The 15,106-nt window shown below is 46.6% G+C and overlaps 2 protein-coding genes across 3 annotated transcripts; one reads left to right on the forward strand and one right to left on the reverse strand.

Moving 5' to 3' along the window:
• Positions 1 to 1,021: 1,021 nt before the first annotated feature.
• On the reverse strand, positions 1,022 to 1,471 carry LOC308286040 (histone H2A-like; the record flags this gene model as incomplete). The annotated part of the gene is made up of 1 exon (XM_080727003.1): positions 1,022 to 1,471. One exon carries the CDS (start codon positions 1,469 to 1,471, stop codon positions 1,022 to 1,024), a length of 450 nt encoding a protein of 149 aa, XP_080583129.1.
• Positions 1,472 to 8,865: 7,394 nt separating this feature from the next.
• On the forward strand, positions 8,866 to 13,548 carry LOC308285448 (bifunctional glutamate/proline--tRNA ligase-like; the record flags this gene model as incomplete). 2 transcript variants are annotated; one of them, XM_080726215.1, is made up of 2 exons in its annotated part: positions 8,866 to 11,095; positions 11,246 to 13,548. In XM_080726215.1, the coding sequence occupies 2 exons, from the start codon at positions 8,866 to 8,868 to the stop codon at positions 13,546 to 13,548; spliced, it is 4,533 nt and encodes a 1,510-aa protein (XP_080582341.1). The 2 variants fall into 2 exon arrangements, with proteins under 2 accessions (XP_080582341.1, XP_080582340.1); XM_080726214.1 differs by having other exon boundaries at positions 8,866 to 13,548.
• Between the last annotated feature and the right edge of the window lie 1,558 nt (positions 13,549 to 15,106).

The raw sequence follows: 15,106 nt of genomic DNA on the forward strand, positions 1-15,106 counted from the left end.
TTTCCTGAACAGTTTAAAAACAGAACAATGAAAAGCAGGTTGTGTTCGCTGTAGGGAAGTTATGAAGTTTATGTTGACAGTCATCATGATACTCATAGGGTTATACATCTGAATCTATTTACTGTTGTGTAGTAGGCCTATTGCATGTGATGAAAGTGTTCTTGTTTTCCATTTGCAGTGCTAAGGTGTTGGTTAAATTACTGAGATATCACCAGCAATGTGTTTTCTATTAGCCTTACATTAAGACTGACCTGCCGAAACTACCGCATGGCAGGAGAATTTCAATGTAAAGCTAGTTTTCTATCATGATATACTCGTGCAAATACACACAACCTACATTAGTGTGGTGACTTGCTAGCGAATCTGTGAATTGAACCATCAGCATGAATTTCCTGTTCTCTCAGTCAATGCCAACATAGCACTTGAGGTGACGGTCTTACTGTATGTGATACGCAGTGGCGTCAGTTCAGCAAAAGTTAAGGTATGGCAACATGACCGGTGTCTTGTATGTGCGCAAGACACCAGTCTTGTTGCCATACCTTAACAGGCATGATGAATTTATTTTCAGTACAACATTCAGTTTTTTCCCCCTGTAGCCAGCCATACCCAATTGACGCTTCAGTATATTAACCGTCATGTATCTAAGCATTCATCCTGCTACCATGTGTGCAACCTTGTACAGTGCGTATATGTTGACCTCCAAGTTCCATTATTCATAAAGGCGATGATGCAGTTATCCATACATTCGAGTTGAAGCGGACTTAGTGCACTTGGGTTACGTTTGGGGATAATAAATGTACCAACATCCATAGAAGCTTGGTTTACGGTTTGCTTAGTGCGATTTACAGCAACAGCACAATAAACTACAATTATAAAACATTGTGTGGCCACTGGCCAGGACACCCATTATGACCATTTAGAAGACCTTTGTCACGAGGACCCAATAATTACAATATAAAAGATTAACCATTTATTAGAAAAAGTGAACAGTGAATTAAGACCTTGACACATTTAAAATGCTTTAAAATTCTTGAGACTGGACGTCTTTGGCCGAGCCACCATCATCGTCGTCGTCGGCGTCCCTGGCTGCTTTGGGTTTGGTCTTCTTGGGCAGCAGTTGGGCCTGGATGTTGGGCACGACGCCTCCCTCTGAGATGGTGACTCCTGACAGGAGGTGGGTGAGCTCCTCATCGTTCCTCACGGCCAGGAGGATGTGGCGGGGCGCTATGCGAGCCTTCTTGTTGTCCCGGGCAGCGTTGCCCGCCAGCTCCAAGATCTCAGCGGTCAGGTACTCCAGGACAGCAGCCAGGTAAATGGGGGCACCCGCACCGATCCTGGTGGCATAGTTCCCCTTCCTCAGCAGCCTGTGGATGCGGCCCACAGGGAAGGTCACACCGGCCCTGGTAGAGCGGCTGATTGAGCCTGAGCCTTTGCCCTTTGATGGAGGAGCCTTCTTCCCACGGCCAGACATTTCCTGAAGGACAAAACAATGACAAGATTACAATGTGAAGTTTCAAGTCAGACATCGCCTGAAGCAAGTGGGTCAAGTTTGGGGGAAGTGTAACCAAGTAGGTCTACTTTTACACAATACTACAGAGCATTTCCATTCACATGTGAGCTTGTAGGTCGGTTAGGTTTTACTTGTCATCCAAGCATAGTGATGTCAATACTTATTTACTCAAGAAAAGTTTTGAATAAATGACCTTTACTTGAACAGTAAACACTGTGGTATTGGTATTGCTACTTTCATGCAAGTAAATCATCAATATGTCTTCCACCACGGTTGAACACATGAAACTATTGGAGCTGAATCTATAGCCTTAGCTTTAAGTGTGACTGACAATATGGAGGGGAGGGATATTTCACTTTCAAAACACATTGATGTCATTTTAACATCTACTCTGGCTTTTATGAACACAGTCAAGTTGCTTGATTCAGTAGCATTTAGATTTGTCCCTTAAGGGGAATACCACTAATTTTCAGTGGCATTTCCCCTTTAAATATGGATTTCCAAAAAAAAAAGAATGGCAGGCAGTATAATTAAGTTAAAAATTACAATCCTTCATTCACCAGAACCAACCATTTTCAATCAATCCAATATGGTTAAAATGTGTTTGAAGTTACAATGGGTTTACTGGAAGAGGACATCAAATACTGAATCAAAGCAACTTAAAAACAAAGACAAAAAAAACAAGCCCAAGTAGGCCTAGACCAAACCAAACATGTCTGAATATCCCATAAATGTTTTCACCAACAGGATGAAGGCCACGTTTTAACAGCATGAAAACACTCAAGTAAGTGACTCGACACAATTCTAACTCTGTTATTAATTCCACCACAAACCTTTCAACTTCTTTTTCTGCAAGGACCTCTAATGGCAAGGAACACTATCTGGTCTGGTCTGGTGAGGTTAGGGAGCAGTCTGGTGAGGTAAGGTTTGGAGTCTGTTCTTTATGTGAAGCAGCTGATGATTAGCAGATTAATCACACCTGTCCACTCTTGTTGTGTCCAACAGGTTCATTGGGATCTCAGCTGTGTCTGTCTCATCTGTAGCCTACCTACATGTATCACATTATTATGGGCCTCGTAATTATTGTCATTGATACGTTAACATAACTCAATAAATTCAAATCTACAAGGATTAATAAATATAGCCTAAATAGAAGTAGGATGTATACAGTTTTAAATTGGGTTACATGGATGCAAAGATAGAAACGATATAAAATACAATAATGTGATGTGTGGGGGAGGGGGGGGGGGGGGGGGGGGGGTTGTGTAAAAAAAGATGTTAGAAATAGCAAAAGATCACGACACACATGGCAGCAGTTCACAGTAGCAGGTAATGAATGTATGGTTGCAGACATGAGTCTATAGCTAATGTGTGTCTATAATGTGTATAATGTGTGTGAGTGTGTGTCTATAATGTGTATAATGTGTGTGAGTGTGTGTCTATAATGTGTATAATGTGGCATTGAGTTACACTCAGTGCCGATCCAAAACCAGATTCATCTGCAGAAAATATCCATAAAAATGTAAATCTGAGGTTAAATGTTAATGTTACCCCAAATGACCCCAAATGACGCCCCTGGTCCCATGTATATATATATATATATAAATATATATATATATATATATATATATATATATATATTATATATATATATATATATATATATATATATATATATAGATATATATATATATATATCGTCACTGTCGGGCAGAAACCTTGTATCTCCAAGTTTAAAATGTGTACGTTCTTTTCGCGAAGTAAAGCCCTGCTTCATCAGACAAGGCCGTCGCACTAAAGTAGTGAAAACAGCAGATCTACAAGCACACAACGCCTCGCTGTGCGAGCCGTTGTGTGCTTGTAGATCGGCTGTTTTCACTAGTTTAGTTCATTTTTTAAAATGATAAAAACGAACGGCTTTGGACATACAAGGTTTCCACCCAACAACGACGATATATATATACTAGTCCTTGACCATTTCAGGGGTTGACACTAAGGTCTCAGAGGCACTTGCCCGTCGGGCAAGTACAGGTCATGTTCTACTTGCCCAAAGGTTATTCCCACTTGCCCAAAAAGTAAATTGTCCATTATAAAATGATAGGTACGATTTTAATTACCGCTCAATTGAACACTTATTTCTTTACTGGGGCTGTGCGATAAAAATGTCATACTGTACCTCAATACTTACAAATCCAAATACCTACATAGCTATGATTGAATATGTCTATGGTTTCACACTTGTTATTTTATATTTTTAAGTGTAGCAACAGTAAAAACAGCAGATTATAGGTAAATAGTGCTCTTATTTTAGATTCCACAGACCAGAAGACAGTGCACACTGGCCGAGTTCAGGTGTTTAGACAGATATCTTGTGTTGTGTTTATAGACGGTTGCGTCGGCTTCTCAAATGAGCACTTGCCCTGTCGGGCAACCTGAAAGCAAACTTCACCTGCCCCCAGGTTTTATTTACCTGCCGGGGGCAGGTGGGCAAGCCTTAGTGTCAATGCCTGCATTTGAACACATGTCATGTGCTCCGAATAGGAGTCTCAGAAGTAATGTTGGAGAACCCAGACGTATCAGTGATGTCAGTCATCTCCATATATGGGCACAGTTTAGTATCAATTAACATATGTTTTATGCCCATATGCATATATGGAGATCCCTGTCCCAATGTCATCAATATTAACAACATATCTGGGAATGCGTAGTGCCCATATATTGGGCATGTTTTGACAAAACATTGTTGACAATCATGCAGGGGTCTCCATATATGGGTAACTGGTCAGATATACATCACTGGCCAGATGGCCAAGAATTGGCGCGACCTCGGAGGTCGCATGTCGCCCTGAGGCGTCTTACTAGTTATTAGTAGGATATATATACACACATGCACATGCACACACACAAACACCATATCTATGTAAATAACACGTAACGTGGCCCATTGTGATGATCAGAGGAAGCAAGTCATTCAACAATAGCCCGCATCAATACTTTAATATGATTCCTCTGGTATTGAGGACTGATGTGACATTAAGCCCTGGCTGGCCAGCAGAAGGTAGAGAGGAGGTGATCTGCATAATCCATGCCTCCTGATGTGAGCTATGAAGAGGCAGCTGGAGGGCAATGTGTGATACAACTAAAGCCCATCACCAGAGAGCTGGGATGCTGTCCCCACCATCCAGGGACGTGCTGGCCATTGGGAAAAGCGGGACAACTCCCGAACGGCCGGTTCATTCTCGGCCGGTCCAGGCCGGCCATTAGGAAAAAATTAAAAATAAAATGTCGGCCGTCGTTCCATTTTGGGGGTTGGGCGGCCAACAAAGTAAATCGTCGCTGTCGGGCAGAAACCTCGTATCTCCAAGTTTCAAATCTGTAAATCTTTTTCGCAAAGCAAAGCCCCGCTTTATCATACAAGGCCGTTGCACAAAAGTAGTGAAAACAGCAGATCTACAAGCACACAACGCCTCGCACCGCGAGGCGTTGTGTGCTTGTAGATCGGCTGTTTTCACTAGTTTAAATCATTTTTAAAATGATAAATACAAAACAAACGGTTTTGGACATACAAGTTTCCACCCGACAACGACGAAATATAACTCATGTAATTGGCCCACTGGCTTGTCACTTGTCGTGATCTGAAATGGCAAATCTTTGAGTAGCAGCAGCGCTATAGAGAGAGATCTCTCTCTATAGCGCGCAATGAGGGCCTCTCCAACTCTTTTTTCCCGGGCTGAATCAGAGGCCCATGCACGTCCCTGGTCCCTACCATCCTCCCTTAAGCCCATCTCTGGCGGCGTAATGTGTATTGACATCAGGCCCTAAAGGCATATCAAAGGAACCGAGGGCTTTTGTAAGGACCTTTAATAACTGGCCTCCCAGGCTGCTCCTGATATTGTCTAAAAAACACGCAGAGAGCATCATGTATGAGAGGGTCACTGGGGTCCTTCATTTACAAATAGACAGTGTCCCCTCGCTGTAGCAGCACTTACACAGGCCTGATGGGGGGGGGAGGGGCTGCCTGTCGCTATAGACAGGGGCGTCGTACCAAAGTTTGGGCCCTGGGTACAAGGATTCACTGCGGGCCCCCCCATTGGGAACGCCTTATTACGCAGTATTTTGTGCTTTAGCTATTGAAAAATAGCATATCTACAAGCTCCGAGTGCCGCGCTGCGAGCTTGCAGATCTGCTATTTTGTTTTTTTAAATCGTGAAAATGTCTTTGAATATTTCAAATCCTTCTAAGTTTTTTTGAAAAAAACCTATGTTTCTATGTCAGTGGTGCTCAAACCTTTTCATGTGAAGGACCTCCAAAATGATATGTATTTGGCCACGGACCCCCATCTCAAAATATTTCGTTCCGGGGACCACCCAGAAGCAAAGTTTGAGTTACAAATGTTCGCTTAAAAAATACATGTATTCAAATATTTGCACACATTTTCACGACTTTTCAAAAATACCAGATCTAGAATCTCGAGTGCCGCGCAGTAAACTTGTAGATCTGCTATTATTCAATAGCTAAAGTATAAAATAATTAAGGCCCCTCCACCTTGGGCCCTAGTAACTCAGTTCCACTTTCCCCCCTCCTTGTGACGCCCCTGGCTATGGATGAGGCTACGTCTATATAGGAAGGAAAACGACATGGTGTTTTTCCACATGCAGCCTGCTAATATATGGTATGAGACCCTGTGAAATGGCCAGCAACCAAGAGACACACCCTAGGTTGTGTGGAAAGAAATATGATTGACCATACACGTCATTTATAGCATTTCTATTTCATTTTTTATAAGATATTTACTGAAAAGGTGCTTGGTCTAACTATAGGTTCTTCTTAGATTAGTATTTCTATGCATTTGATGTATTGATGTCGATGTATTACCTTGCTATTGTAAATCGCTCTGGATTAAGAGCGTCTGCTAAATGCCTGAATTGTAAATTGTAAGCCCGTTATAAAAGAATGATCCATGCAGTTTAATCACTTTCAACCCGGCGTCCCTGTTCTGGTCTTCCTGGTTATCGGCAATGTTTTTTTGTTTTCTTTTAACGCACATATAATCTACAAGCTCACAACGTGTCATGTGCGATGTAATGCATGTGAGCTTGTAGTGTAAAGAAAATCACTCCTATAGTGTGAAGTGAGCAGTGCTAATTATGAGTTAATTTCAATGTGACCCTGGGCGTACAACAAACTTTGAGCACTTTGTGCCAAGATGTAGGCCAGATGTAGGCCAGATGTAGGCCAGATGTAGGCCAGATGTAGGCCAGATGTAGGCCACGCTTCAGAGCCCACTCAGCCCAGACGAAGCCAGATGTTGAGCTTAGCTCCTTCCAGGAGCACCGCTCAAAAACATGGGTTAACTTCTTTATATAAATTTAACAGGGTATATGAATGAAAATGGAAAATACTGTTTTTTTGTTTGTTTTGGTGTTAGGGTTAGTGTTAGGGACTGTGGACACACCATTGGCTCAGGCTAGATCGATTTGTGTAACTTCCTGTGAAAGAGTGAGATAGGGTGTAAAATGACCAGCGGAAGAAGACGTGGCAAACCTTGAGTGCTCACACTTTAAAAATGTAGGCTATTAGACTAATGTTTAACATAATAAATGATATTCTTTTATGGAAGTGAACAATTGCAATTTGTTGATAAAAAATGAAGGATTGAGGGTTAGACCAGTGGGACTTTTGGAAAATGTGATTGTTAAAGGCATTTTGGGGTAAAAGTGGGGAACCAGGCCAAATATGGTTCCCAAGCAAAAAGTGTAATTTTTAACCTTCTAATTTGCATAACAAAATGGCTGCCAATTCTTTACTATTTCTCCAATAACTCTGTAACAAAGCAAGCAAAGCAGACAAATAAAGTGTGTTAGATCTGAAGGTCAGACAATGTGTTAAGGTATTTGTAATTAGCTTACTCCTAAATATGCAATTTAGAGGAAAACAGAAAACAGTTTAGTACTCAGAGGGGTCCACACAATGTAGGCTTTCTTTTCTTTTCTACTTAGCTCTATTTTTGGTATCTTTGGACATCTAAAATACACATTTATGATCCCATGTAAAAATCTGTGGCAAAGTATACGTTTGGCCATGCAAAAATATATTGAAGTCCACAGAGTGACATTCCATAAATAGACTATCATGGGATTTATGCCTGTATAACACACCTAGTTCATGGCGGAAGTCCACAAAAAATATAACGCTCCCTAGATTTAAAAGGATAATTTAATTTAAAACACTTCTGCGGTAATTCTCAAGTTTGCTCTGACTTTTGAGTGCACCTCAGACAGTTGCTTGATTCAACATTTTGATATTTGATTTTCATTTAATCAGGTAGGCCTATATACTGTATGTTACAGTGTTTTTGAGACCCATGTGAGATTGAGACCAGGAGCGCTCGTTTTCTTGCACAGCTTGTCCCTTTGAGCGGCAGTCGGTCACAGAAGCAGTCTATGTACTATTCTGTCTCCCTGGTTTACACATTCTAAAGGCGCTGAGTCGGCTCATGCGACCTTCGCAACGTTCGACACGGCGACTTGCTCGCTACCACTCGGCGGTGTCTCACGCAGCTCAAGGTTGCCTGAGACGGCGCGCCTCCGTCATGGTCATTAGAAAATGAGCGCTCCTGGTCTCAAACACTGTGATATATATGAGAACCAAGACAATGAGCACGGATGTCCATATGTGGAGATCCAACACACAAAGTGAAACGTAGGAGCGGTTTGTACCGCTCAAAAATAAATAAACTGGGTCTAATTACAGCGTGGCATCTAGGTGGGTCTCTTCCATCATGTTCTCTTCCATCATTGTGGTGATGATGTCATATAGAGCATACACACACACAACCACACACACTCTTGCCCAAATATGGAGGGGCGTCAGCCGGCACACATCTGTGTTGTCGGGCATGCATGGCAACCGTTTGTGTTGTGATGAGGTCAAACCAGAGATCTGCTCTATGTGTGTGTGTGTGTGTGTGTGTGTGTGTGTGTGTGTGTGTGTGTGTGTGTGTGTGTGTGTGTGTGTATCAGAGTGACGTCATCCGATGGGAAAACCCTTGAAATAACACTGAGTGATGTCATCAATCGGGTGATGACGTCATCATCATGATTGTGCCACCTGATATCCCATATCTTGGAATGCCCATATATGGACATATTGTGTCAATCTCGTGTGGTCTATGATGTCATCTCCATATTTGGGAAAAGTTTTTGCATTTTCCCATTCAAGTCAACTATATAGGGCAACCAGACTATAACAGGACTTTATTCTTTCTTTCCATCTTTCTGGACAATAAACTTTAATTTGCAGCGTCTTCGTTGAAACAGCTGGAAAACAGAACCGTCACTATAGTGTTAGGAAGCATGGCCTTAAAGCTCACCATTAACTCCAGCATCCCTCCCCTGGGGGTCCTGCTGGTGGCAGAGCATGTGAAGGGGAGCGTGAAGCTCTCTGTGGAGGAGGGCAAAGACACCAGGCTCTGCATCTCAGATGCCCTGCAGTTCACTGATGTCAACTCCATCGCTCGCTACCTGGCTCGCGTGGCCCCCGCCCTGGGCCTCTACGGATCCAACATGATGGAACAGACTGAGGTGGACCACTGGCTGGAGTTCAGCGCCCGGCGTCTCTGCGGTCAGACAGGGCTGGCGGGAGCCCTGCGGGACCTGGACGAGACCCTGTCCCTCAGAACCTTCCTGGTGGGACATGTTGTCACTCTTGCTGACCTCTGTGTCTGGGCTGCACTCAAAGGTCACGTGGAGTGGCCCGGCCAGGATGGATCCTTCCACCATGTCCATCGATGGTTCAACTTCCTGGGCTCTCAGATGCCATTCACTGTTGTGGGCAGCAAGTGGGCCAAGGGCAAAGCTCCCCCACAACGTGAGTCCAACTCAGAGGAGAGAGAGAAAAAACAGGATGTGGGGAAATTTGTGGAGCTGCCGGGAGCTGAGGTGGGCAAAGTCGTGGTCCGCTTTCCCCCAGAGGCCAGCGGGTACCTGCACATCGGCCATGCCAAGGCTGCCCTGCTAAATCAGCACTATAAGGTGACATTCGAAGGCAGGCTCATCATGCGCTTCGACGACACCAATCCCGAGAAGGAGAAGGAGGACTTTGAGAAGGTGATCCTGGAGGACGTGGCCATGCTGAACATCCATCCGGACCATGTCTCCTACACCAGTGACCACTTCCCCACCATCCAGCGTCAGGCTGAGCAGCTGCTGAAGGAGAGCAAAGCCTACGTCGATGACACGCCACCAGAGCAGATGAAGCAGGAGAGAGAGCAGCGCGTGGAGTCCAGCAACCGCAACAACTCGGTGGAGCAGAACTTTAAGATGTGGCAGGAGATGAAGGCTGGTACAGAGCGTGGTCAGACTTGTTGTATGAGAGCCAAGATCGACATGTCGTCCAACAATGGCTGCATGAGAGACCCCACCCTCTACCGTTGCAAGAATGCTCCCCATCCCCGCACAGGCAGCACTTACAAGGTGTACCCAACGTACGACTTTGCCTGTCCCATCGTGGACAGTGTAGAGGGGGTGACCCACGCCCTGAGGACCACGGAGTACCACGACCGCGATGACCAGTTCTACTGGGTGATCGATGCCCTGCGGCTCAGGAAGCCCTACATCTGGGAATACGCCAGGCTCAACCTCAATAACACTGTGCTATCAAAGAGGAAGCTCGCCTGGTTTGTGGACCACAGCTACGTGGATGGCTGGGACGACCCTCGTCTCCCCACCGTCAGAGGAGTGCTGAGGAGAGGAATGACCGTCGAGGGCCTCAAGCAGTTCATCGCTGCTCAGGGAGGATCCAGGTCAGTGGTGAACATGGAGTGGGACAAGATCTGGGCCTTCAACAAGAAGGTGATAGACCCACTGGCTCCCAGATACACTGCGTTGTCCGGCTCATATGTGGTCCCCGTTAACATCCCTGAAGCCCCTGAGGAGATGAAGGAGGCTGCCAAACACCCCAAGAATGAGGAGGTGGGGAAGAAGGAGGTATGGTACGGACCCCGGGTGCTGGTGGAGGGTGCCGACGCAGAGACATTCAAGGAGGGTGAGATGGTTACCTTCATCAACTGGGGGAACCTCGTCATCACCAGAATCAATAAGGATTCGGGTGGCAAGGTGCTGTCCATGGAGGCTGCTCTGAACCTGGACAACAAGGATTTCAAGAAGACCACTAAGATAACCTGGCTAGCGGACACGGCCAGAGCCCCTCTGCTCCCTACCATCTGTGTCAACTACCAACACCTCATCTCCAAACCCGTCCTGGGGAAAGAGGACGACTTCAAAGAGTACATCAACAAAGAAAGCAAGTTGGAGGAGAGGATGCTGGGAGATCCCTGTCTGAAGAACCTGAAGAAAGGTGATGTCATCCAGCTGCAGAGGCGTGGCTTTTACATATGTGACCAGCCCTACGAGCCAATCAGCCCTCACAGCTGTAAGGAGAGCCCATGTGTGCTGATTTATATCCCTGATGGACACACTAAAGAAATGCCCACAGCCGGCTCCAAAGACAAGAGCAAGACCCAGGCAGCGAACACCCCCACTCTCCCTGCCAGGTCTTCAGCAGTCCCTCCACCAGCCCCAGCAGGTGATGTCTTCTCCAGCATTGTGGCCCAGGGTGAGACGGTACGCCAACTGAAGGAGGAGGTTGATAAGGCCGATCAGCTTCTGCTTAGCCTAAAGGCTCAGTTCAAGCAGCAAACTGGTATGGACTACAAGCCAGGCATGGCTTCACCAGCCGCTGTACAAGCCCCACACAGTGCTAGTCCTTACGCCCGGGTAGCCCAGCAGGGTGAAGTCGTCAGGAAACTGAAGGCAGAGAAGGCTCCCAAGGAGCAAATTGATGCAGCAGTGAAGCAGCTCCTCGCTGCCAAAGCAGAGTTCAAACAGTTGACAGGGCAGGAGTATAAACCTGGGGTCACCCCACCTGCCTCCAGCCCTGCTCCTCCTGCCACCACCTCCTCCTTAGTAGGCCTGTATGAACAGGTAGCTGAAGAGGGAGAGGTTGTGCGGAAGCTTAAGTCGGAGAAAGCCCCAAAGGACCAGGTTGATGTAGCAGTGAAACAGCTGCTAGCTCTGAAGGCACAGTACAAGCAGGCCACGGGCCAGGAATATAAGCCTGGAGCCTCTCCTTTCTCTACCTCTGCCTCTGCCCCATCTCCCTCTGCCCCAGCCTCTGCTACTGTAGGCTCTAGTATCTATCAACAGGTATCCCAGCAAGGAGAGGTGGTCAGACAACTGAAGGCTGACAAAACCCCCAAGGACCAGGTGAATGCAGCAGTGAAGCAGTTATTGGCTCTCAAGGCTGAGTACAAGCAGCAGACTGGTCAGGACTACAAACCTGGACTACAAGCCCCAGCAGAAGCACCACTCGTCCAGTCAAGCCCCGCCCTTTCCAATTCAGGCTCCTCCTCCCAGGTCCAGGAGCTGTATTCTCAGGTGGCTCAACAGGGGGAGCTAGAGAGGAAGTTCAAGTCCGAGAAGCAGGCAGCGGCAGGAGGAGCAGGAGGGAAGAAGCAGGGGCCCAAGAAGCAGACACGGTTGGGAATGGAATTCAAGAAAGAGGAGAACCTGGCAGAATGGTATTCCCAGGTGATAACCAAGGCAGAGATGGTCGAGTATTATGACGTCAGTGGCTGTTACATCCTTCGTCCGTGGTCCATGGCCATCTGGGACACCATCAAAGACTTCTTTGACAAGGAGATTAAGAAGCTGGGGGTGGAGAACTGCTACTTCCCCATGTTTGTGTCCCAGGCTGCCCTGGAGAAGGAAGCCACCCACATAGCAGACTTTGCCCCAGAGGTGGCGTGGGTGACTCGATCAGGGAAAACAGAGCTGGCAGAACCCATTGCTGTCAGACCTACCAGTGAGACGGTGATGTACCCAGCCTACGCCAAATGGGTCCAGTCCCACAGAGACCTGCCCATCAAACTGAACCAGTGGTGTAACGTCGTGAGGTGGGAGTTTAAACATCCTCAGCCGTTCCTGAGGACCAGAGAGTTCTTGTGGCAAGAGGGACACACAGCCTTCGCCACCAAGGAGGAAGCAGCAAAGGAGGTGTTGCTGATCCTGGACCTGTATGCCAGGGTTTATGAGGAGCTGATGGCCGTCCCCGTGGTCAAGGGCACGAAGACGGAGAAGGAGAAGTTTGCTGGAGGGGATTACACCACCACGGTAGAAGCCTTCATCTCTGCTAGTGGCAGAGCTATTCAGGGAGCCACGTCTCACCACCTGGGACAGAACTTCGCCAAGATGTTTGAGATCATATTTGAGGATCCTAAGAAACCAGGTGAAAAGCAGTTTGCCTATCAGAACTCATGGGGCCTCACGACCAGGACCATCGGTGTTCTGACCATGGTCCATGGAGACAACATGGGCCTGGTGCTGCCGCCCCGCGTCGCCTGCCTACAGGTGATCATCATCCCCTGTGGTATCACAGCCAGCCTGGAAGAGGCAGAGAAAGCGGACATTCTGGCCAAGTGTTCCCAGTACCTCAGCAGGCTGCAGAAGGCCGACATCAGGGTGAAGGCTGACCTCCGAGACAACTACTCCCCCGGATGGAAGTTCAACCACTGGGAACTCAAGGGAGTGCCAATCCGCCTGGAGGTGGGTCCTAAAGATGTGAAACAGAACCAGTGTGTGGCTGTGAGGAGAGACACTGGGGACCGCCTCACCGTGGCAGAGGCTGATGTGGAAGAAAGACTCCCAAAAGTACTGGAGGAGATCCAGAACAACCTGTTTAGGAAGGCTTCTGATGACTTGAATAAACACATGGTGGCTGCGGACTCAATGGAGGAGTTTCAAAAAGAACTGGACCAGGGCAAGATCGTCCAGATTCCGTTCTGCGGAGGCATCGAGTGCGAGGACCGGATTAAGAAAACCACAGCCAAGGACCAGGACCTGGAGCCCGGGGCTCCCTCCATGGGAGCCAAGAGTCTGTGCATCCCCTTCAGTCCCCTGAGGGAACTGCAGCCTGGACAGATGTGTGTGAGCTGCCAGGAAGCTGCTCAGTCCTACACCCTGTTTGGACGCTCCTACTAAACACGTATGATGATGGGGACAGTCGGGTTTTTGAGCGTTGGTCACACCGTCTCCTTAGGGTGACCGTGACCGTGTGTGTGTATGTCTGTATGTAGACTGTGCAATACCATTGGGTGACCAGTGGCGGACTGGGTGAGCAAGTAGGTATGTATGGGGTGCCTTAAAACGTTTAAAATGTTAAAACTGAATTCCACTCCAGTGAGCCAGGGTTCTCTGTGTTTTGTTGCATTTTGACTTGCAAAGATAATATAACTAGATTCCTGTAGGTGTTGTAGTTCAGGAACTTTCCTGTTATTCCTCGCCTCTTTTGGAACGCAACAACCACAGTGGTAAATGTTAATGGTACAAATTGGAACGATACACAGTGGAAAGTAACAGGTAAATGGTAAATTGGAACAATACAAACACAGTGTAAAGTAACAGCAAAGGTGATAAAACCACACCCTCCTCTGGACGATGATGCATATGTCCAGAGGCCAATCAACTCACTTTTCTGAGCTTAATTATTAAAAAAAAGAAAGAAAGAAAAAAAAGATTGCAGAAAAAACACTGAATGATGAAAGTTCTGTTTTTGTGTAACTCAGGAAACATGAAAAAAAAGCCTAAAAACTAAATAAATGACATTTTGATGTCATATGACCTTTAAAGGGTTTTCTGTCTTTAATTTCTTACCCTGTGTATTTAGGCTGTTGAGGTTATTTTGGAATTTCTGAATTTTCTACGCTCTTATTTTTATTTTCCCCAACAGCTGAGATGGCACAGCGGAGTGGCGAGTCTAGATTTAGGTCTGTTGTTCTAAGATTTGGTCCTGAGTGACCAGAGTACTGTAGTCAAGGACCCAGTCACCCAACATTTGAAAGGTCTAGAGCAGGGTTCCCCAATAGGCGGCGCGTGGGCCATTTGCGGCCCACGGGGGGCTACTGTCTGGCCCACACCAACCCCAGTAATAATGGTGGTATAAGAGCAGCAACAACATTAGTATATCGCCGTTGTCGGGTGGAAATCTCGTATCTCCAAATATGTACGTTCTTTCGCAAATCATACAAGGCCGTCGCACAAAAGTAGTGAAAACAGCCGATCTACAAGCACACAACGCCTCGCACTGCGAGGCGTTGTGTGCTTGTAGATCGGCTGTTTTCACTAGTTTAAATCATTTTTAAAATGATAAATTCAAAACGAACGGTTTTGGACATACAAGATTTTCACCCGACAACGACAAAAACTGTCGCTGGAGTAGCGGGAACGCCACCGTCGCCCCCTGCAATGTTGTGATGTCAATGTTGTGGCCCTCGGCTTGGTACCCTAGACATGATTCAATGTTGTGGCCCTCGGCTTGGTACCCTAGACATGATTCAATGTTGTGGCCCTCGGCTTGGTACCCTAGACATGATTCAATGTTGTGGCCCTCGGCTTCATACCCTAGACATGATTCAATGCTGTGGCCCTCGGCTTGGTACCCTAGACATGATTCAATGTTGTGGCCCTCGGCTTCATACCCTAGACATGATTCAATGCTGTGGCCCTCGGCTTGTTGGTACCCTAGACATGATTCGGCCCT

The sequence above is a fragment of the Nannobrachium achirus genome, assembly GCF_963921795.1.
Source record: "Nannobrachium achirus genome assembly, chromosome: 5".
In the NCBI taxonomy this organism is placed as follows: Eukaryota; Metazoa; Chordata; class Actinopteri; order Myctophiformes; family Myctophidae; genus Nannobrachium; species Nannobrachium achirus.